Below are 21,954 nucleotides of genomic sequence, written 5' to 3'. Positions count from 1 at the left end.
TATATTTTGCAAACCAGGAGACTTTTGAGATCCACCGGAAGCAGGAATGATCACGGCAGGACAGTAGACATTACCAGGAAGAGTGGTTAGCCTATAAATGGAGAATGGCTTTAGCTTGCTACTAGACATTTTTTTTTTTTATTGTGGTATACGATATAGTTAAAAATGATCATTTTAAACATTTTTAAGGGTACAGGTCAGTGACATCAAGTACATCCACACTGTTGTGCGGCCACCACCACTCATATCTCTGGAACATCTTCGTTTTTTCCACATGAAATTCTGTACCCATTAAACACGAACTCCCCATTCCGTCTTCCCACAGAGCCTGGGAACCTCTTTTCTACTTTCTGCCTCTGTGAATTGCCTGTACCTCATAGAAGGGGATTGATCTAATCCTTCTGTGCCTGGTGTATTTGGGGCTTCATCCTTGTAGCATGTACCAGAATTGCCTTGCTTTTTTTAGGCTGAATACTATTCCATTGTATGGATAGACCACATTTTCTTTATTCATTCATGTGTTGATGGACATTTGAATTGTTTCCACTTTGGGGCTAACAGCCAATGCTCATGTATTTGAGATGATAGAGGCTTAGGAGAGTGGCATTATGTCCATCTTGTACTTGAGGAAATTAAAGCTTAGGTTAAACTTTCATTTAAATCCTTGAGCAGAGATTAAAACTCATCTCTCTAAAGCCAAAACCTTTGCCTTTTTTTTTTTAAACATCATGCACTGTGTCTCATATCTGCCATACTGATTGAGAAGGAAGAGCCCCTACTAAAATTGCTAATATTTTACACATTTATAAAATGTGGAATACATGTTTAGGAAAATGTACAGATAATTATGAAAATGTACAGTCCCTTATTTTAAGGAGAAAAGGCACAGATCCAGTAGTGTAAAAACATTTAGAAGAGATCTGCTCTATCTGTTGCAAGGAACCCCATTCATAAGTTTTCTCATACACTTAAAATGCTTCCCTTCTGCCTTTTGACTTTTCTGAAGATGTTCAGGTGTAGAGAATTTCCTGTAAGTGATTTCTCCATCGGGGAGTTGGTTTGTCCCAGTCTGTCAAGGGTAGTGTGAACCGTTCCTCTTCACGGCTCATTTCCGTCATTTCTGGTTCAAAACCTGATCGGATTTAACCGCCAATTACAGAAACGCTAACACGTAGTCATCAGACTAATTTCAAGCTCTCTTTACAGTTTTCAGTTTCCTCTTTGATGAAAAATGTGGCTATAATAATGAACACCTCTTGCTGAACTTGAAGAGAGACCGCGTAGAGAGCAGAGCTGGGTTTAATCTCCTGCTCGCCGCAGAACGCATCCAAGTGGGTTATTACACAAGCCTGGACTACATCATTGGAGATGTTGGAATTACCAAGGGGAAGCACTTCTGGGCCTTCCGTGTGGAGCCATATTCATACCTGGTCAAAGCAGGAGTTGCTTCCAGTGATAAACTACAGGAATGGCTCCGTTCTCCCCGCGATGCCGTTAGCCCAAGGTAGGTTCTTCTACTGATCTAGAACTCGAGAGTTCTTTTACAAGTAAACATCCTTGTTGAGCAAGGCAAGCCCGGAAATCCCCTTGGGTCTACTTACCACAGATGGAGTGCGTTCCCTAGACTCTGGGGCTTTGGCTAAGGAAAGGGGTCGGTTGTCTTGTATTCCCATGGTGACCATCCAGGCACCCCAAGAATTTCAGTTTCTTAGGAGATCGATTATTGAGGGACGCCTGGGTGGCTCAGTGGGTTGGGCATCTGCCTTCGGCTCAGGTCATGATCCCAGGGTCCTGGGATCGAGCCCCGCATCGGGCTTCCTGCTCAGCGGGGAGCCTGCTTCTCCCTCTCCCACTCCCTCTGCTTGCGTTCCCTCTCTTCGCTGTGTCTCTCTCTGACAAATAAATAAAATCTTTAAAATAAAAGATCGATTATTGAACTGAGATTGTATGGTTTCGTTGTTTTAGATGGCATAAGGTCTACTAGTCCACACAAATCATTTTTGACCCTATCATTGTGTGAACAGAATCCCAAATGAATAATCTGAGTTAATAGGAAAAGCTTTTTGCACAAGGGTGAGAAATTGACAAAACAATAAAAATTGCAATTGGGACATGGTCAGTTAAACACAGTACCATAGACCTAGAATATTGATAGTATTGGTATTAATGTTTAAAAAGCTTGTAACAGAAAAAATATTAGAAGTGAGAAAACCCGATTAAAAGCATCCATGTAATCACAAATATATAAAAAGTGAATTATGCATAGGAAGAAAATGGAAGGACCTTTGTATCAAAAATGTATATAAGCTGCTACTGTTTTATACTTGTGGGGAAAAAAAACTGTGCTTGCTTACCTCATAGATCCACGTAGAAATCCCAGTCCAGAAAGAGGGTTCTTAGGACCGTGAAACATGACTTTTTCTCCTGCATTGTTTTGCAGTGCCCGTGTATTTTACTTTAGTTTGGTAATTCCTTGCATTAGAGCACGTCTTGGTTTTATATATATATATTTTTTACATATGATTATGTGCTGTGAATATTTAATCTACGACAGTTCCCTTCAGTTTTCTTCCCCTACTTTATTATTATTTAAGATCTCTACACCCAATGTGGGGCTTGAACTCAGGAGCCCGAGACCAAGAGTCTGAGCCAGTTAGGCACCTCTTCCTCACTTCAGTTTTGATAGGCCAAAGTCCTGATTTTACAGGTTTTTATTATTTTTCTCATCTGCATGTATATATAGATGTTTTATGATATTTCATGACACAGAATATGGGGTTGAGTCTCTGGTACCATTCTAAATGGCAGTGTGTAGTCATGTTTTTAACTGATTTGTTTTAATAGAAAGTTTTTGATGTATGGTTTAATTTTAAAGTGATGTATAGCATCTTGTGACAATGTTTTGAGGCCAGCCGAAGGCCTGTGGCTGGCGACCCAGCTGAGACTCTCGTGTGTTGCGTTCTAGATACGAGCAAGACAGCGGCCATGACAGTGGAAGCGAAGATGCGTGCTTTGATTCCTCACAGCCGTTCACATTGGTCACCATAGGCATGAAGAAGTTTTTCATCCCCAAGTCCGCCACTTCCGCCAACGAACCTGAGAACAGAGTTCTCCCCATGCCCACGAGCATAGGGGTTTTCCTTGACTATGATAAAGGCAGAGTGGCTTTCTATGACATGGATCACATGAAATGCCTTTACGAGCGCCAGGTGGACTGTTCGCACACCATGTACCCAGCATTTGCATTAATGGGCAGTGGAGGAATTCAACTCGAGGAACACATCACGGCAAAGTACCTAGAATACCAAGAGCACATGTAGTTTAAGCATCTGTGACTTAAGGTGGAAAAGGGAAACAGAATAATGCCTTGGTGTTAACCTTCGTAACTAATTACATATCATCAAAGTAGTCTGTGGCCACACTTGTTTTTGTGTGTGTTTTTTCTTAAAATCGGAAAACCCAAACAGTCCTGCCTCGTCCGTGTCGTCGTCCCGACTTGCACAAGCCAGGGGAGTAGAGACACTCTTCTCCTGGTTAACTCTGAAATGCTTAACTCTGTAACTGGATTGTGTTTCTTTTTTTTTTACGAACAGGAAATCTAATTTATTTATGTCAGCCCTGTTGCTGATACTTATATTTCTTTTTTGGGGGGGGGATACAAAAGTATTTATTATGTTTCTTTTGTGTTTGGTTTTTCATTTTGTATCATGTTTGTCTTGATTTTTTTAGATGCCTTACGGGTGGGAATTCATACTTAGCCTTGTGTCTCGCATGTTTTTCATAGGAAAACAAACCTATGGATAGGTAAAAAGGCCATAGAAATGGTAGTATATTTAAATGGAAAATTATGTATTTTGAGGTGTATAATGGCTATTCAGAGTATATTCCCTGGAAAATGAATACTGCTTTTCGTTTTCTTTTAAGACTTCAAATTGTATTTTTAAGGATATTTTGAAGAGTTCCCTTAGCTGTCATGTTCCACACCTGCATGTGTAGTAGTTAAACATGGTTTTTTGTTTTTGTTTCTGTTTTTGTACTTTTGCAGGGAACAAAGAGTTCTTGGCTAACACACGGAACTTTTCACTTCATGTAAAATTTGTCTTCAATTTTTCCTACTCTATGATTATCTGAGCTTATAGCAAATAATTTATTTTCACAAATATTAGTGACGATTCACTGATATTTGGCATATTCTTTTGCCCTCTTATCATGTCCTATGATTTATGATTTTCATTTTTTGGCACTGATACTATATATATCAGATTGTCCTGGCTTATGTTTACATGTTTGGAAAGTTCATGATTTCTTTTTAATGTCATTAAATTATTCTAAAATATGGAGTAACTGGTCAGTTGGATGTTATTTTCTGTGGCCCATTGGTAATAAGCATTTGTAAAAGTAAGTAAAAGACAGATTTAGTTGTTAGGAATAATAACGAAAATCATAGTGACTGTGTGTACCCATTTAAAAGTTCTTTGATTTGCAGAATTAATGCTTTAGTTGAAATTTTTTACATTCATTTTTGAAAGATGCCTTTTACTTAGATGTTTTTTATTTAAACTGCTTATTTTTTAGAAGTTAAAATGTTCAGAAGCTAGACTGCTATACATTGTAGCACTCATGATTTTGAAAGGCTTTTGACCTATTTTGATAGACCAACCAAAATCTTAGGCCTTACCTGGTTTCCTTGTTAGTTTTTAATATATATTTTTAAGTGGAAGTCTGTTCTTCAGGCTGGTAGCATCAAATTAGCTTTTTTATCCCCAACCCAAGTAGGAGATACTGTGGTGAAATTCAGTGTTGCGTAGACTTTGTTACTTTCCCACCGATGAATAGCACTTTACGACATAGGCTGAACTAAACACATCCGCAGTGTTAACGTGGATCATTGTGCATGAAGGCTGCTGAAGTCACGTGTGGGTAAGGTTTGAGTCTCAAGCCTGTGTAAGCACATACCCTGTAGACATTTTAAACATAAAGCTTTAACGGGAATAGGGAAGGCGCGTAAAACCTTGTATAGTTGTATAGAAATCGTTCTCCTGGATTCCTTCGTTTTTAATAAAAATTGAAATAAGTGTAATTATTGAACTGCATCCTGGCAATTCTCAGTGTATTTATGTGGAAAATGGAGACAAATTGTTAAAGAGATGTTCAGCTGAATATATTAACTCAGAGCTAAGGTTTTACGTAAAGTTGTTTTGGGCATGTACTTACTAGCTCTAACTCTTGTCGAAGTGATATTGGAACAGCTTAACGTGAAATTAGCTTACCTCAGCTAATTGTTCAGATTGTCTCCTATTCCTTTTCTGCTCCATAATCCGATTTTGATCAGAAGACTGTTCCTTTAGTTCACATTCGTACTCTTGGGGCATCAGGCTCTAGGAGTTGTGTGTCACAATGAATTGTTACTCATGCTTGATGGGTCTTCATTTTTTTTAAAAAAAAGTCAATTCCAGGCTATCCCCGTGATACTGTATAGTAACCTAATTCTCATATTCGCAGTTGCTTTCGGAAAAGTAGGAGGACTCAGAGCTATCTCCGAGGCACTGAATACACTCTGGGTCGTCATCTGATTAGACCCTGGGAGTGTGTCCCATGTGGGAATATCATCAGTCCTGGCCTTGCTACAGAAAGTGGAGAACCAAGCATTAAAGGCAAGAATCTGCATAAGAAATTTCGACCAGACAGGTGTGCATTCATTTTAGAGGATCTTTACCGTCTTGTTAATGGCGATTAACATCCTGAGAACTGAAGTTTTTCTTAGAACTCTCTTGCTTCAACAAATAAACCTGAAGGAATTTGGTTACGTTTTTGATTTGGAACCCAGTTCATTTATTTACAGAAAGTTTTTAACTCCCGCTGTTTCTGAGACATTGAGCTGTTGTACTGGGTATGAGGTGACCAAGACCGCCCAGCCAGGTTCCTGCTCTTAGGAGCTTCCTTTTGAGGAAGTGGAAAGTGCTAGAGAGTGTTTGAGGAGGGGGCTCAGACTTGGCAGCGGTCAGGGATGCCCCTCTGAGGAGGCACTAGAAGGTTGACACCTCACCGTGAAGGAGCTGGCCATACAAAGAGCCAAGGGACGTGCATGCTGGGTAGAGAGAACAAGGAGCTCAAGAAGGCTTTGAGAGCACGAACTGGTGAGCATACTGGCAGGAAGTAGCCTTCACCCTAGAGGGTTCCGTTGAAACATTGATGAAAGGGTTACTTAGAGAGATGAGCAATGGTGAAACAAGCAATGGTGAGGCCCTGGAAGGACAAGCCACCACCCGAAGCAATTGCTGCCTCTAGAGCAAGGACAGCAAGGGGAAATCGTGTTCCAGGATGTCGGGGGGGGAGAGAGACATTAAGGAAGGGTTGCTTAGTGGGAGTTGGGTTCACCATGAGAGGCAGCTAACCCCCGAGTTGTGGCACCAGGACACGGAGGGAGTCAGAAATACTCTTCCCTGGATCTGTTGGTGCTGCCTATTGACTAAACCCTGCTGGCGGCCACCCAGCAAGGGCCCTCCAGATGCGGACAGCAGGGATCATCCTGGGGTGGAGATGGGGAAGCAGGCATCTGGTGGGGGGGTCTGGGGGGGTGGCTTAAACGGAGAACAGTTGGTGCAATTGGGAAGGAGCTTGGTGTACTTGAGGAGGAAAAGGCTATTGGCCATTGTGCGGACTGCTTAAATAAGGGTATTTATGATGTCCTGAAATGATAAAACACAAAAAAGAAGACTTAGAAAACCATTACCTGGGAGATCTCTGTGCCCTTAACTGTCCCTGAGTCACTTCTCCAATTTTCTTCGGAAGCTCCACCTCCTGACTTCTGGAAGGAATGAGTGGTGCTGGTGAGCCAGGCGGGCAGGAGAGCTGGGAGGGGCCTGGGACGTGGGAGCCGGGGTTTGGGGGGGCGGTTAACCATCCCTTACACTAGCCTTCCAACAGTCTCTTGGCTCCACTTTGAGACGCTCCAGAGTCCACTTTGTCCCGCCTGTGTGGTACCGCCAGCGTTCTCACCTGGTCACTGTAATAGCTTCCTGCCTGGTCTCCTTCCTTTAGCCGTGTGTTATTAGTTGCATAACTAAATTCTAAGAAACCCTGAGACCTCTGGACTTAACCATATGGATTTTTGGCTCTCACAAAATCCCTTGTAGCCCAGCCCTGGCTTTCCTCCGCGGTCGATGCGAGGGTCATGCTCCCTACGCTTTGCGATGCCATCTTAGCACGGGGTTTCTAATGTTGCAAGTTTACATAGTTTCTAGAAAAAGAGGCTGGAAAGTCCCCAACAGCTACAAATGCCCTAGCACATCATTTGCGTTCATGTTTCATTAGCTCGAACTAATTGCGTGGTGCTAAAACCGGCAGGCGTGGCAGTGAGAAACTTAATCTGGTTTTCTCCAAGTGCCCAGGCGGGAGACCACCAGATCCGGGCGAGCACTAATAATGTCTCTCTCAAGCCCTTGCACCGTCACTTTTTCTCAATTGCAAAAGAAAAGCGTGAGCCTTTTGCAAATTCCTGCTGTTCCAGGTTGCCACACAATCCTTCACCTTGATCTTTTCTCAGCAAGAACCCTAACAACTCTTCAAATTTTTTTTTAAAGATTTTATTTATTTGATAGAACACAAGCAGGGGGAACAAGCAGTGGGAGAGGGAGAAGCAGGCTCCCCGCTGAGCAGGGAGCCCGACGCGGGACTCGATCCCAGGACCCTGAGATCATGACCTGAGCCGAAGGCAGACGCTTAACAGACTGAGCCACCCAGCCGTCCTTAACTCCTTTAAAATTGTGTCCTTCCCCCCAACAGGCCATACCCCCCATTCCCTGTGTGAGTTGTTTTCTTGAAGCACTTAGACATTTCACTTTTGTCTGCATCCTCTAAAATATTAGCTCCACCAAGACAAGAGTTGTATCCAGTTTTTATCACTGTGGGATCCCAGCACCCCGAATCCCTCCTGCTTTCCAGCCCTAGGACCCTCTGCTGCCTTCCTCTATGTGGTCCCTGCGGGTCCTGAGCCTGCCGGGGATCTGCGTGGGTAAATCAGCTTGCAGCTCACAGGGTGCTCCCTCTGCAAGCTTTCATCAGATTTGACTTTCCTCCACCAGGTCATTTGCCATTCGTCCATCTGCTCTCACGTCCGCATCGTTAATGGTTACACAGGTCTCCTGGTTGGGGTGAAGTTGGAGTTGGCTTTTCAGTTTCCTGTGTATTTTTATTTCAGGGTGATTTTCTTTTTTGTGGGGGTGGGGGATGACTTTCAAGAGGAAGAGGCAGTTAGGATGTTGCCATCTTGGAACTAGAACAAGTATTTTTGCAATGATGGATCCATAAAATTAGTATCTTTTTCAGATCTTCATTTTATAACACCTTGACTCTTAAGCAAAACAAGTTTTTGGTTGTTTTTTTTTTTACATGATGGAGTGTACCTTGTGCTTGGCTGAAGACATGGTCTTGGAAAATCGCTTATAAGTTGAACTTTTATGGTATGTGGTGAGTGGATTCAATATGTGATAAAGTTTGAGAGTTTTAAGGTACTTTGTCACTCCTTAATTTGTTTCCCCATTTTGATTCTTTTTGCCCTAACTGATCTCCACTTTCAGGCAAAGCACATCTGATAATTGAGGAAGTATCTGTAGCCCAGAAATGATTTTCTTGGTAAAATTTCTTGAGTTGCCAGTTCTGCTCATAACTTTAACATGTGACATTAAAAAAAACCCAAAACTTTATTTATTTTTTTAGTAATCCCTATCCCCAAGGTGGGGTTTGAACTCTGAACCCTGAGATCAAGAGTCGCACGCTCTCCCGATGAGCCCGCCAGGTGCCCCTCACGTGTGACATTGGAATTCCTTCTTAAATGTACCTAATATGCCTTCACATTGTTGGGTGATGAGGAAGCCTAAAGACATTTGTAAAATGCTGCAGAGGTCAGTACATTGCAGTACGAGTCTTATGCAGTGATCTAGTGGGAGTTGACAGGTTTGGAGGAAAGTTGGTGTGCTACCTTGTTAGGCAAAATTAGGTAATTGTTTTATATTTGGCAGCAGGAATTCTCACAGCATTTACTGCCTGTGTGATTCTATGGAACTCGTGTCCAAAGTAGGGGTGGTTGGTGTGGGTTTTTGCTTTGGATTCATATGTGAGTTTTGTCATTTAATACCTGTGTGATTTTAATTTTATTTTTTATTTATTTTTAAAATTTTATTTATTTGAGAGAGCGAGCTAGCACAAGCAGGGGGAGTGGGAGAGGGAGAAGCAGACTCCCCACTGAGCAGGGAGCCCCACCAGGACCCTGGGATCATGACCCAAGCCGAAGGCAGACGGTCAACGGACTAAGCCACCCAGGTGCCCCCCACCCATGCTGCTTTTCAATTGCAGTCCCAAAAATGGTCTTTTAACGCCACAGATATCTTTTAGGAATGATCAGAATATCTTCGAATACACGATTGTACCAGGGGAATCGTAAATAGTACGTTCACCTGCTATTATTTGCCTCTCACGTCCAAAGCCAAACTGGAAGAGGTACATGAATCACTTGAGGTAGAATTCGGACAGATAACTCTAGATTCTGAGAGACCAAGATCATAGGGCCCAGGCATCTTTCTTTGTTATCAAATAACAAGGAGCCAGCGCTCATAACACGCAGAGGAAAAGGTCTTAGGTAGTCCGTGTTAGTCCGAGTCAAGCATCAGCTTCGCAGGGAAATTTAGGTCAGCATGGATTTCTCGGGCTGCTCCAGGAGCTGGGATGGACTGGTTAATTAAAAAGCCACAGCACGTGTTAAAGGCGTGCGGCTCACCTGGGGATCCGGTTAACATGCCGGTTTTAATTGAGTAGGGCTGAGCGGGGACTGGAGCGTCTGCATGGCTAACCAGCTCCAGGTGCGGCCAAGGCGGCTGATCCCCGGCTCACCGGGTAGGCTTTAGCTAGGCTTTCAGACGTCTAAGGGACCTGGGATGAGAGGTACCAGAGCAGAATTCGTTTGCGGTGAAAATGGAGCCGGCTCGACTGGAATGGGAGCCGTATTCCAAAGTAGGCCTCCTGAGATTTACAGGTAAGGGCCAAATTTTCTTTTACTGCAGTATTAAAAGCTTGGGCATTTAGGCGAACATTTAATTGAAACTCCCCGGATCCTGTGTCGTACGGTATAAATGTGGAGGCTTCCAAAAGAACACAGAGGTTCTCAGGCTCTGCAGCCTTTTAAGGAAATCAGCCAATCTCAGCATGTGTCTTTCAGAGTGTGAGTAGAATTTGCTTGATCCTGACCTGTGGCCCCCAAGGACACCAGAATGTGTTAGCTGCAAAATGTAACCCACAGCTAAAAGACTTGCCTCGATAAAGGTCGATCATTTCAGAAGCTGGCCGTGTATTGACTACTGTGTTCCAGAGACTAGGCTGACTGCGTTATCGGAGACCTTATTTGAATTCTCCAGCACTGCTAAGGAGAGTGTATCATTTGTTAAAAAACAAAATCCAGGGGCGCCTGGGTGGCTCAGTTGTTGAGCGTCTGCCTTCAGCTCAGGTCAAGTCCTGGGATCGAGCCCCGCATCGGGCTCCCTGCTCAGCGGGGAGTCTGCTTCTCCCTCTGCCACTCCCCCTGCTCATGTTCCCTCTCTGTGTCTGTGTCAAATAAACAAAATCTTTTAAACCCCAACAAAATCCAACCGACTAAGTTTGGGGATCATTGGCTTTATCAAACAGTTCATGGATTGGGTAACATCTCGTGGGACAAGCAGAGGGACGGTACAAAGCGGAAGGATTTTATAGAAGGAGGGTGGGTTAAAGTTTTTAGCGGAAGAAAAGGATGCTTACCGGTAAGACTGCCTTCCCATCTAGGAGGAAAAAGCAAGGGGTGTTGTCATGTAGATGACCTTATCTTCTTTTGAGGGGATGGAGAGCGTCCCCCTGAATGGCTGACTCCCAGGCACTGATTGAAACACACCTGACTGACGGATGGGGTTAAGACCTTTCTGGGAGAGGCTGAAATGCAGTTTCATTGGGTACTAAGCCCCTTAAAATGACAGTAATTGGAAATGTTTTTTATCTTAAAAAACAAGTTTTTAATGACAGCAGAGAATTTCACTGTTGGATGGTTAGATTTTCTAGTCTTTGCTCTTACACTTTTTTTTAAGATTTTATTTATTCATTTGAGAGAGAGAGAGAGAGAGAAAGAGCACGAGCCAGGGGAGGCTGGGCGGTGGGAGAGGGAGAAGCAGACTCCCCACTGAGCGGGGGGCCCCATGCAATGCGGGCTCAATCCAAGTGATGTAGATAAGAGCATTAGGATTCAAAGCCAACAGCCAGGGAAGAATTCTTGAGACGTCTTTGGTGCACAAAGGTGGTTTTATTAAAAAGCACCGGGACAGGACCCGTGGGCAGAAAGAGCTACCCTGGGGTCAGGAGGAGTGGCCCATTATATACATTCAAATTGGGGGAGGGGGTTAGAGATAGTGTTAAGTCTCTAAGGAATTTTGGAAGCAAGATTTCCAGGACCTTGAGGGGGCTAGCCATTGTTGGGAAAAGTCATTTATTACGGTCTAATAAAACCTTAGTCACGAGACCCTTCAGATGTGTATCAGTGAGCCATATGCTTGGGGGATGATTACCAACATGTATCTTGGGATTTAGAGAGAAAGGGAGTTTCCAAAGGCATTTTTATATGTTAAAGTAGACTTAGAGGATCTGGGAGCGGGGGAGAGGGTTGGGCTAGGATTGTTTTTTTGCCCTTAGCCAAGTATCAACATCTAGGCAGCTGAGTCCCTAGAGGAATGTCGCTCTGCCTGTTTCAAGGACGGTCAGTGGGCTGTAGGTAGTAAGAAAATTTAGTATTTTTCTGCTTTTGTTTCCCACCTCACGGGGACCCTGAGATCATGACCTGAGCTGAAGGCAGACGCTTAGCCGACTGAGTCCCCCAGGCGCCCCTCCTCTTATAATCTGACCAAGGTACAGGGTTTCAGAGTGGCCACTCCAAGGAGGAATGTGTCTGCATATGTTACGCTTCCCTGTCTGTAAAAATACCAATCTTGTACAAAACAACGAAAACTTCAATGCTTTCCTGCTCTTGGGCAGGGCGTGCAATCCTCTTTCTCAGGGTCACTTTATACCATTGTTATTTGCTCTGCCTCTGAAAGCCTTTGAGTTTTTCAAGGCTCAGAGGTTTTTTTTGTTTGTTTGTTTTGTTTTAAAGTAAGTTTTATACCCGCGTGGGGCTTGAACTCATGACCCCGAGATCAGGAGTCGCATGCTCCACTGACTGAGCCAGCCAGGTGTCCCAGGGCTCAGAGTTTTGGGAAAGGGAGGCATAGTGAATTGGGAAGAGAAGAAATTCTCAAGTCTTTTCGAGATCTTTAGTGGACTCAGCATGTAAGTATTTTCAAAAGCAAACTAGGACTCTGAAGTTGGTAATGCAAGTTGATTTGTCGAGGATTTGGTGGTAAGACGTATTCATAGGCCATTTTCAGATATAGATGATCGATTCTAAAGTGGATGAAGTTACTGGATTTTACCTAGGGGAAATTCCATAATTATCTACAGAGTCTAGAATTACCGTTAGGTGGCACCTTGTCCAGTCATGAGCAGAGACGTGTGTACTTTGGTGACGGTGCCCCCAAATCTGTCTTGATTCATATTCTATACTACCCTTCATGCTTTTCCTTTCCCCTAAAATATAAATTGCTTCAGAAAGTGTAGCCAGGACGGTGCCTGGCTGGCTCAGTCGGTAGAGCATGTGACTCTTGATCTCGGGTTGTGATTTTGAGTCCCGTGTTGGGCGTAGAGCTTACTTTTGCTGCAGAAAAAATCAAAAGGCAGAGAGGAGTGGTGGGGAAACAGGAAAGGAATTATTGCAGTGAGGCCAACACCAGGAAGGCAACGGACTGGCCTCTCAAGGACTGTGTCCAAAGCGCTGAAATACTTCCAGGTTTATATAAGGAAAACGCAGGACAAAGATCAGGTGCATGAGGGATGCCTGGGTGGTTCAGTCAGTTAAGCGTCCGCCTTCGGCTCAGGTCATGAATCCCAGGGTCCTGGGATCCATCCTGGTGTTGGGCTCCCTGCTCAGCGGGAAGTCTGCTTTTTCCCTCTGCCTGCCGCTCCCCCTCCTTGTGTTCTCTCTCTGACAAATAAATCAAGTCTTTAAAAAAAAAAAAGGTCCCGTCGATCCTTGTCTTGGGGTCTGTCACGCGGGGTCTTGCTGGCTCGGGGCAGTCCTTATTGCTTGCTGGGGTAGTTTGTTCCCATCAGGGATGCCTTACCTGCAGGGTCTTTGGCCAGAGGTAAGAGAGAAGCTGGAAAGAAGAACTTAATCCATTTAGAAAGTCTGAGGTCTAAAAGGAGGTGGTTGAAGCCCTCTTTGAAAAAGATTTTTATTTTTTTATTTTTTTATTTTTTTACAGATTTTATAAATAATTTATTTGACAGACACACAGCGAGAGAGGGAACACAAGCAGGGGGAGTGGGAGAGGGAGAAGCAGGCTTCCCAAGGAGCAGGGAGCCCGATGCGGGACTCGATCCCAGGACCCTGGGATCGTGACCTGAGCCGAAGGCAGACGCTTAACGACTGAGCCACCCAGGTGCCCCTGAAAAAATTTTTATGTGTGAATATGAGGCAGGCAGGACAGGGACCCAGGGGAGGGTCCCACAGGACCAGCCAAGAGCGTCCTTGGCTTCACCCAGGATAGAACTCCAGTGTGAGCCAGAAAAGGGAAAACGGACTTTATCCAGTGGCATGAGTGACAGAGAATAGATGGAGTGTCTGGGAGACTCGGGAACCAAGAGAAGAATAAGTGTTATCATTGCCTGGGGTTAGGGGTTTATATTAGAAAAGGGTCTAGGGAATGTATTCCTTCAGGAATTCAAGGCAAGGTCTGATCACAGGTGAGTGTCAGGTGAACAGTGGGTATTACTCCATAAATTACCGAAGGTAGGGGTCCTGATGCCAGTCAACTTTTGTTTGAAGCGAATGTTCTGGAACATATTTAGGATCTGGCTCTTCTGAGGTGTTATCAGGTGCTTGGGGTCTTGGACGAAACTCAGACCATCAATAACTTTCCTGATTACCCCTTGAATTGGAACATGGCTTCTTGGCTTATTCAGAGGCAAAATCTAGACCATGAGTAAATAGGTCTAGCAGAAAAACAGCGGACATGGAGCCTTCCTAAAATGGCGTCCCTCCAGCTTGCCTATCTGAAATAGTCTCATCGAAGCTCTGTTGGAGAAAACTGCTTCTCCCCCTGCAAAATTTTTTGCCTCATCCATTTTAATTCAACCAAAAGACACAAAAACCTCTCTTCAGGTTTTCAACCTATCCACAGTTCATTTGTATATAGTTTGACCACTGATGTTACTTGATACTTGAAAAGGTTATTTATGGAAATGAGAAAGATTTTCAGTCTATATTAACCTCCGTATGTGATTTGGGGCAAAGAAAAAATCATCACATTGAACATGGTCCAAAAAAATTTTTTTTAAGATTTTATTTTTAAGTAGTCTCTACACCCAACAGGGGGTTAGAACTCAGAACCCCAAGCTCAAGAGTCGCATGTTCTTCAAACTGAGCCAGCCAGGAGCCCCAGGACAAATATTTTGGTGATGGAGATACATGAAATAAAGTTCAATTATTTGAGAAAATTATGTCAGTTCCCAATCAATCTAGGAATGTAACTCGCTGACCTAGACTTAATTTATGGGCTTTAATATTCTTAAATTATGATGATCCATGATGTTGACCCTTTTTTCCCTGCTGGCCTTTTATTTAAAAAAAAAATTTATTTAAATTCTGATTAGTTAACATATCATGTAATGTTGGTTTCAGGAGCAAAATTTAGTGATTCATCACTTAAATAGAACACTCAGTCATCACAACAAGTGCCCTCCTTGGTACCCATCACCTGTTTCACCCATCCCCCACCCACCTCCCCAGTTTGTTCTCCAACTGGCCATTTTTCTAAGTCTTTCCAATCTGGGTTCCCTGTGATATAAGGACATTAGGCTCCATTTGGCATTCAGTGACTGTTCATTTGGATCTAGACATCTGGGGAATATGCTTTTGCATTAGTAGAAGAGGTGGGTGCAGGATGACAAGCTCAGACTAAAGCATTAGGTACAGGTACTCACATGTGCTGTAAAAATAGCGACTGTAATTAGGCAGGCCATCATGGTCTTTACTAGGGGGCTTGGATTGCCAATGTGAGGAAATGTGTTACAGATCCGATCTCTTCTACACAGATGAGCTACGTCTTTAGAGAAGGGTTAGAGAATCTAGATCATGGCATTTTTTTTCTCATGCTGACATTCTGGGAGAGAATTTTGAGTAATTTTAGACCATCTGTATTTGCTTTTAGGGTTTCAGGATTTTGCAATTCCAGGCTGTTAATTGACATTACCGACATAATGGAACTCTGACTTACATTACCCTCTCCCTTAGATCTTCTCGTCTTTGCACTTGACTTCAGTAACCACCTCTTTGACAATGGTTCCACAGTGTGTGTCCAGCCTAGACCCCTGAGACCCAACCCCATTTATATAACTGCTAATTTGCCATGGTGTGACTTTGTGGTTTATAATAAATACACATTTGGTCTTTGTCCCTGTTCCTGGCACAGGGCTCTTAAGCCCTTGGAACTTCCTAAGGGAAGAGCTCACCAAAGATGCCCTCTGTTACGTTAATAAGGTGACTTGGGGATCACACCTAAGGATGGGGGGTGGTTGCTGGTGGACCCAGCCAGGTAATTAGAGGGTTGGAACTTTCAGCCCCTCCCCACCCCACCTCTAGGGGCTGGAAATTGAGTTAAATGACCAGTGGCCGGTGATTTAATCAACCATGCTTATATAGTGAAGATTTCGTAAGAACCCAGAAGGAAGGGGTTTGGAGAGCTTCTGAGTTGGGAACCCATGGAAATTTGGGGAGAGTGGCATGCTCAGAGAGCTTGGAAGCTCTGTGCCCCTTTCCCAAAGGTATCCTTGTTTCATGCATCTCTTCCATCTGGCTGTTTCTGAGTTGTATCTTTTTATAACAAACCAGTGATCCAGTAAGTAAAATGTTTCTCTGAGTTCTGTGAGCTGCTTTAGCAAATTCATCTATCCCAAGGAGGGGGGTCATGGGAATCTGATTGATAGCCAGTGGCTCAGAACCACAGGTGACTACCTGGACTTGTGATTGGCCTCTGAAATGGGGAGAAGGCAGTCTTGTAGGACTGGGCCCTTTGTTAAATAACAAAATTCAACCAAGTACATTTGAGGATCTCATTGGCTTTATTGAATGATTCATGAATTGGGCAGCATCCCAATCCAGCAAGTAGAGGGGAGTTCTGAGGAGTTGTACAGAATGGGAAAGTTTTTAAAGATTTTTTTTTTATTTATTTATTCGAGAGAGAGAGAATGAGAGACAGAGAGCATGAGAGGGAAGAGGGTCAGAGGGAGAAGCAGACTCCCTGCTGAGCAGGGAGCCTGATGTGGGACTCGATCCCGGGACTCCAGGATCATGACCTGAGCTGAAGGCGGTTGCTTAACCAACTGAGCCACCCAGGCGCCCAGAATGGGAAAGTTTTTATGGGAGGAGCATAAGGCAAGGGAATTATTAGCACAAGAAAAGGAAGGTTCTAGGTGAGGCTGCTTTCTAGGGGGAAATAGCAAGGTCTCCTACCCCACAGATGATCTCTTTCTCTGGGGGCATGGAAAGGAACCGAGTGTGGACTCGGTGCGGATTGAAAAAAATTCCTGACTGACATGTTAAGACAACATTTCTGGGGGAGGTAAAAAATGCAATTAGATTATGTATTAAGCACTGGTTTGGGAACTTGGGTTTAAGTGACACCATTTTGGGCCTCTGGGTTTTTTTTGTTTTGTTTTTTTTAGTCTTTGTTGTTGTTTTGTTTTTAATACCTTGAACTGTAGAATCTGATGCTTTGTCTGGGTAGGTAGTGTCAGAATTGAGTTAAATTGGAGACACCCAGCTATTTATCCAGAGAATCACTTGGATGTGTGAAGAACCCCGCCCCCCACATTGGAATCAGGTGTAGACCCTTACACGGACATGTGTATGGCCCAGTGGTACCTCATAAATAAAGTGCAATTTCCCAGGGACTTTTCAACACTTTTTCTGCCAACTCGGCAATTCTTATCAAAAGACAAGCTATTAAAAATCTTTTATTTAGCGCTCTTGAGCTTCTCCCCGGGCGGCCGCACGGGAGGGAGGCCGAGATGGCAGATGAGATCGCCAAGGCTCAGGCCGCGCGGCCTGGTGGCGACACGACCTTTGGGAAGATCATTCGCAAGGAAATCCCATCCCAAATCATTTTGGAGGATGAGCAGTGTCTTGCTTTCCATGACATTTCCCCTCAAGCACCAACTCATTTTCTGGTGATACCCAAGAAACCTATATCTCAGATTTCTGTAGCAGAAGAAGATGATGAAAGTCTTCTTGGACATTTAATGATTGTTGGCAAGAAATGTGCTGCTGATCTGGGCCTGAAGAAGGGTTATCGAATGGTGGTGAATGAAAGTTCAGATGGGGGACAGTCTGTCTGTCATGTTCATCTCCATATTCTTGGAGGTCGGCAGATGAATTGACCTCCTGGTTAAGCATGTTTTAAGGGTAATTTTCCCTTCTTTAGGCAATGGTCAATATTTCCCAGTTCCAGTATGTTAAACAGTATACTTACTTTTGCCTGTGTATGGAGAGATTGAGGAAATAATTTTTAAAACCCATACATAATAAAAAGACAATGTTGCATGGTTTACAGTAAAAAAAAATCTTTTATTTATTATTACTATTTTTAAAGATTTTATTTATTTATTCGACAGAGAGAGACACAGCAAGAGAGGGAACACAAGCAGGGGGAGTGGGAGAGGGAGAAGCAGGCTTCCTGCCAAGCAGGAGCCCGATGCGGGGCTCGATCCCAGGACCCTGGGATCATGATCTGAGCCGAAGGCAGACGCTTAACGGCTGAGCCACCCAGGCACCCCTATTTATTATTATTTTTAAGTAATGTGGCGCCCAATGCAGGGTCCAGCGTGGGGCTTGACCTCACAACCCTGAGATCAAGACCTGAGCTGAGATCAAGAGTTGGATGCTTGTCTGACTGAGCCACCCAGGTGCCCCTATTACAAATCTTACAAGATAGAATAGTGCAGGGGCGCCTGGGTGGCTTCTTTGGTTAAGCGTCTGCCTTCGGCTCTGGTCATGGTCCTGGGATTGAGCCCCGCGTCAGGCTCTCTGCTCAGCGGTGAGCTTGCTTCTCTCTCTCCCTCTACCATTCCCTCTGCTTGTGTTCTCTCTCTCTCTCTCTCTCTCTCAAGTGAATGAATAAAATCTTAAAAAAAATGCATCAGAGAGATAATCTAGAAGATCCATTTGGTGTCTTCAATCACTCATCAGAGTGCACTAGAAAATTTTGTCAGCAAATCTCTATACCACTTCTGGAAGGCTTCTGGTAAATTCTCCCCACCTCCCTAACTGAGTGCCACTTAAATCCTGACTCAGTTGCTCTCCTGGATTTTTGCCAACAATGTTTTCATTCGGCACGCTTTTTGGATCCACCGCCTGGGGATCCTGGTGCCGTGTAAGGAGCTCTGCCTCCGGAGCGAGGGAGGCTTGAGTTCAAACAGCAGACCTGCTCCTCCTAGGGGGTGACCTTGGCACAGTTTCATGACCTCTCAAAGCCAGTTTCCTCATCCAAAAATGGGTAGGGTTTTGAAGTAATGTATGCCTTGTGTATAAGTACTCAGTGAGTGTTACCTTCACAAAGCCCCAGTTTCTCTAGAAGATTCTCTACAGTTCCGTTGCCAGTGGAATTTATATCTCAGCTCTATTCAGTAACATGAGCATTCCTTTGATCTCGGTAGGTTGGGGAAATAAGATTTTTTTCTTCCTTCTGTTTTGCTTCTTGTCTGGTGGTTAAGTGTCGTGTTAATACAGAATATGTTTGAAGGAAAAGATTTTTTTTTTTTTCCTGGTATTTGAACCATTTTATTTTTCGAGCTCGACCAGTCTATGGGATGAGGTGGTGGAAAGTTACTCTTAGATTGCTGTGTTTCTTCTTCGAGCAGTGACCTTGGAAGGACATCTTGAGATGAGTTCCCTCCGTAGTTTGCTTGGCATAGTGTTTGGCATATAGTAGGTGCTCCGCCAAGTCCGGACCCAGTCACATCACCACGTCCACGTTAACATCGGCATGGCAGTCTTGACTTGTAGACTGGCAGTCCCCTGGAAGTATCAGACATAGACTCCGGATCAGGTTTGCTTGCTTGCCCTCCTACCCCCTAACCCCCTCTGCTGTCAGTGAGTAAAAGACTTGAATAGACATGTTATGAGAGAGGAAATCTAAAAGACCAATACATGTTCAAGGATAGGGAGAAACAGCATCACATTGAGATATCACAGATCAGATTGACTAAAAATTTGAAGTCTGATAATAGGGGCACCTGGTGGCTCAGTCAGTTAAGCGTCTGCCTTCAGCTCAGGTCATGATCCCGGGGTCCTGGGATCAAGCCCTGCATCGGGCTCCCTGCTCAGGAGGGAGTCTGCTTCTCCCTTTCCCTCTTCCCATGCTTTTGCCCTCTCTTTCTCAGTCAAATAAATAAATGAAATCTTTAAAAAACATTAAGTCTGATAATAAAAAGTATTTGCAAGGCTATGGATCAGTAGGAGCTTGTACATTGCTAGTGGGAGGGTAAATTGGTACAACTGTTTTTGGATAATAATTTGAAGATTTGCCTACCCAACAACCTAGCAGTTCTCCTCATAGGTATATGTCCTAGAGATTTCGTGCTCCTGTCCATCTGGATACAGGTACTAGAAAACTCATCGTGAGGCTCCTGGGTGGCTCAGTCAATTAAACGTCCAACTCTTGGTTTCTGCTCAGATCATGATCTTCATGTCCTGGGATTGATCCCTGCGTCGGGCTCTGAGCTCAGTGTGGAGTCTGCTTGCAATCCTCTCTCTCCCTGTCCATTTCCCCTCCTCCACACGCACACCCTCTCTCTCTATCTCATATAAATAAATCTTAAAAAAAAAAAATCATCCAACCTGGAAATAACCCAGATGTTCATCAGGAATAGAATAAAGTAAATAATGAAACCTTTGTAAAATGGAATACTACAGAAAGCCGTGAAAATTAACTTCAACTACAGACAACAAAGTAAATGAATCTTACAGTGTTGTGCAAAAGAAATAGTTCTCTATGCCTGTATGACATTTATATCAAGTTCAGAACCAGATTCAACCTGAAGTTATTAGAACATAACCCCATGAGGGGAAGGATCTTTATTACTATTAATTTCAAGTGCTTAGAACTGAGACTAGCACATATTAGATGCTCAGTGAAGATTGAATAACCTTAACCGTGTTGTTTAGGGATATATACGTGGGTGCCGAAATATAAAGAGAAACCATTACCATAAAAGTCAGGATAGGGTTACCTGTAGGGATGAGGGAAGAAGTTAGGAGTGGTAAGGAATGGCCAGGGAGGTGTCTTCCGAAGTGCTAGTAATTTCTTGACCTGGGTGGTGATTTTAGGAGCGTTCACTTTAATTTACTCCTTAAACTATACATTTGTTTTATGTGCGTTCTTATATGTAATATTTCACAGTGAAAGAACTAATGCAACAGTCTTCTAGTTTATTTGGTTTCATTTTTATATCCTTGTTTTGGAGCATAGGCGAGAGAAAGGTACAAGTGGGGGCTTCAGGAAGATCACATGGCAGCTGTTCTCGCTGGGTCTGTAGTGAATATGGCGGACCCTTTATTAGACACTAGTGACCACAGAGGTTTTCATTTGTTTGCACCAGGACATCTTGGGGGTGGCTTGGGTACCACAGACCTGGGTTTAATTCCTTCTTCTTTTTTTTAATTTTTTTATTTTTTAAGGTTTTATTTTTTTGAGACAGAGACAGAGAGAGAAAGAGCGAGCGAGCGCACAAGCAGGGGGAGGGGCAGAGGGAGAAGCAGGCTCCCTGCTGAGCAGGGAGCCTGATGCAGGACTCGATCCCACCTGGGATCACGACCTGAGCCGAAGGCAGATGCTCAACCCACTGAGCCACCCAGGTGCCCTCAATTCGATTCCTTCTTTACCACCTACTGGATGTGTAATCCAGGTGATCTAGAAGTAGACCATTTCCTCCGCAGCGAAATGCATATGACCAGAGCCAACGAATAGGGTTGGGGAGATTAAGTGAGGATTGAACAAGATCAGCCGTGTATAATGAATGTTCGCCGCCAGGGCCTCAGCTAGCCCATGGGGTGCTTTTGTGTGAGTCAGAAAAGGCATCTTCCTCACAGACACTCCCTCGGGAGGTACCCAGCCTGGTGAGCAAATGGCCGTATTATGTGGTTTTAGGAAGAGGCACCCGGGGGGAGTGGGGATGGGTGAAACAGGGGAAGGGGATTAGAAGGTACACACTTTTAGTTATAAAATAAATAAGACATGGGGATGCATTGGGCAGCATAGGGGATATAGTTAATAATACTGTAACAACTTTATGTGGTGATGGTTGGTAATGGTAATGGATGGCTGGTAATTACTGAGGTGATCACTTGTAGTGTATGGACATGTTGAATCCCTATGCCGTATGCCCCCAAGCTAGCATCACGTTGTGTGTCACATACGCTTCAGTGGCTGAGTTCTGGCCCCACCCCCTTGCCCTGAATACTGCTCTTCCAGCAATAAATTGTGGAACTCTGCAACCACCTTGTGCTCGGTGTATAGCAAGTGTTTCTTGTAGCTGCCCCGATACAGACCCAAATTCCTGTCCACTGAAAAGACAAGCTAGGCATCTGCTGAGCATCCTTGGTGGAAATAGAGCTCAGGTCTTTGTGTTTGAGTTTTTATTATTTTACTATTTATTTATTTATATTTTTTTTTAGAAAAGATTTTATTATTTACTTGAGAGAGAGCACAGACAAGCAGGGGCAGGAGGGGCAGAGGGAGAGGGACAAGGAGACTCCCCGCCGAGCAGGGAACCCGATGCGGGGCTTGATCC

At 44.0% G+C, this 21,954-nt stretch overlaps 1 protein-coding gene and 1 pseudogene across 1 annotated transcript in view; both read left to right on the top strand.

The window, feature by feature from the left end:
- Window positions 1-5,080, top strand: part of TRIM36 (tripartite motif containing 36) — a 32,999-nt gene extending 27,919 nt beyond the window's left edge. The window contains exons 9-10 of the mRNA XM_028093035.2: window positions 1,207-1,504; window positions 2,966-5,080. Coding sequence (XP_027948836.2) covers window positions 1,207-1,504; window positions 2,966-3,320 — 653 coding nt within the window. The 3' untranslated portion in view covers window positions 3,321-5,080. The remainder of the gene's footprint in view (window positions 1-1,206; window positions 1,505-2,965) is intronic.
- A 12,095-nt stretch (window positions 5,081-17,175) lies between these two features.
- Window positions 17,176-17,544, top strand: LOC114200738 (adenosine 5'-monophosphoramidase HINT1 pseudogene; annotated as a pseudogene).
- The last annotated feature ends 4,410 nt before the right edge of the window (window positions 17,545-21,954 follow it).

Source organism: Eumetopias jubatus, unplaced genomic scaffold (assembly GCF_037043125.1).
Source record: "Eumetopias jubatus isolate StellerSeaLion01/CBP00866 unplaced genomic scaffold, mEumJub1_p1.0 scaffold_5, whole genome shotgun sequence".
Classification (NCBI taxonomy): Eukaryota; Metazoa; Chordata; class Mammalia; order Carnivora; family Otariidae; genus Eumetopias; species Eumetopias jubatus.
The sequence above is the reverse complement of the archived record's forward strand: the minus strand, read 5'-3'. Positions and strand labels throughout refer to the sequence as shown.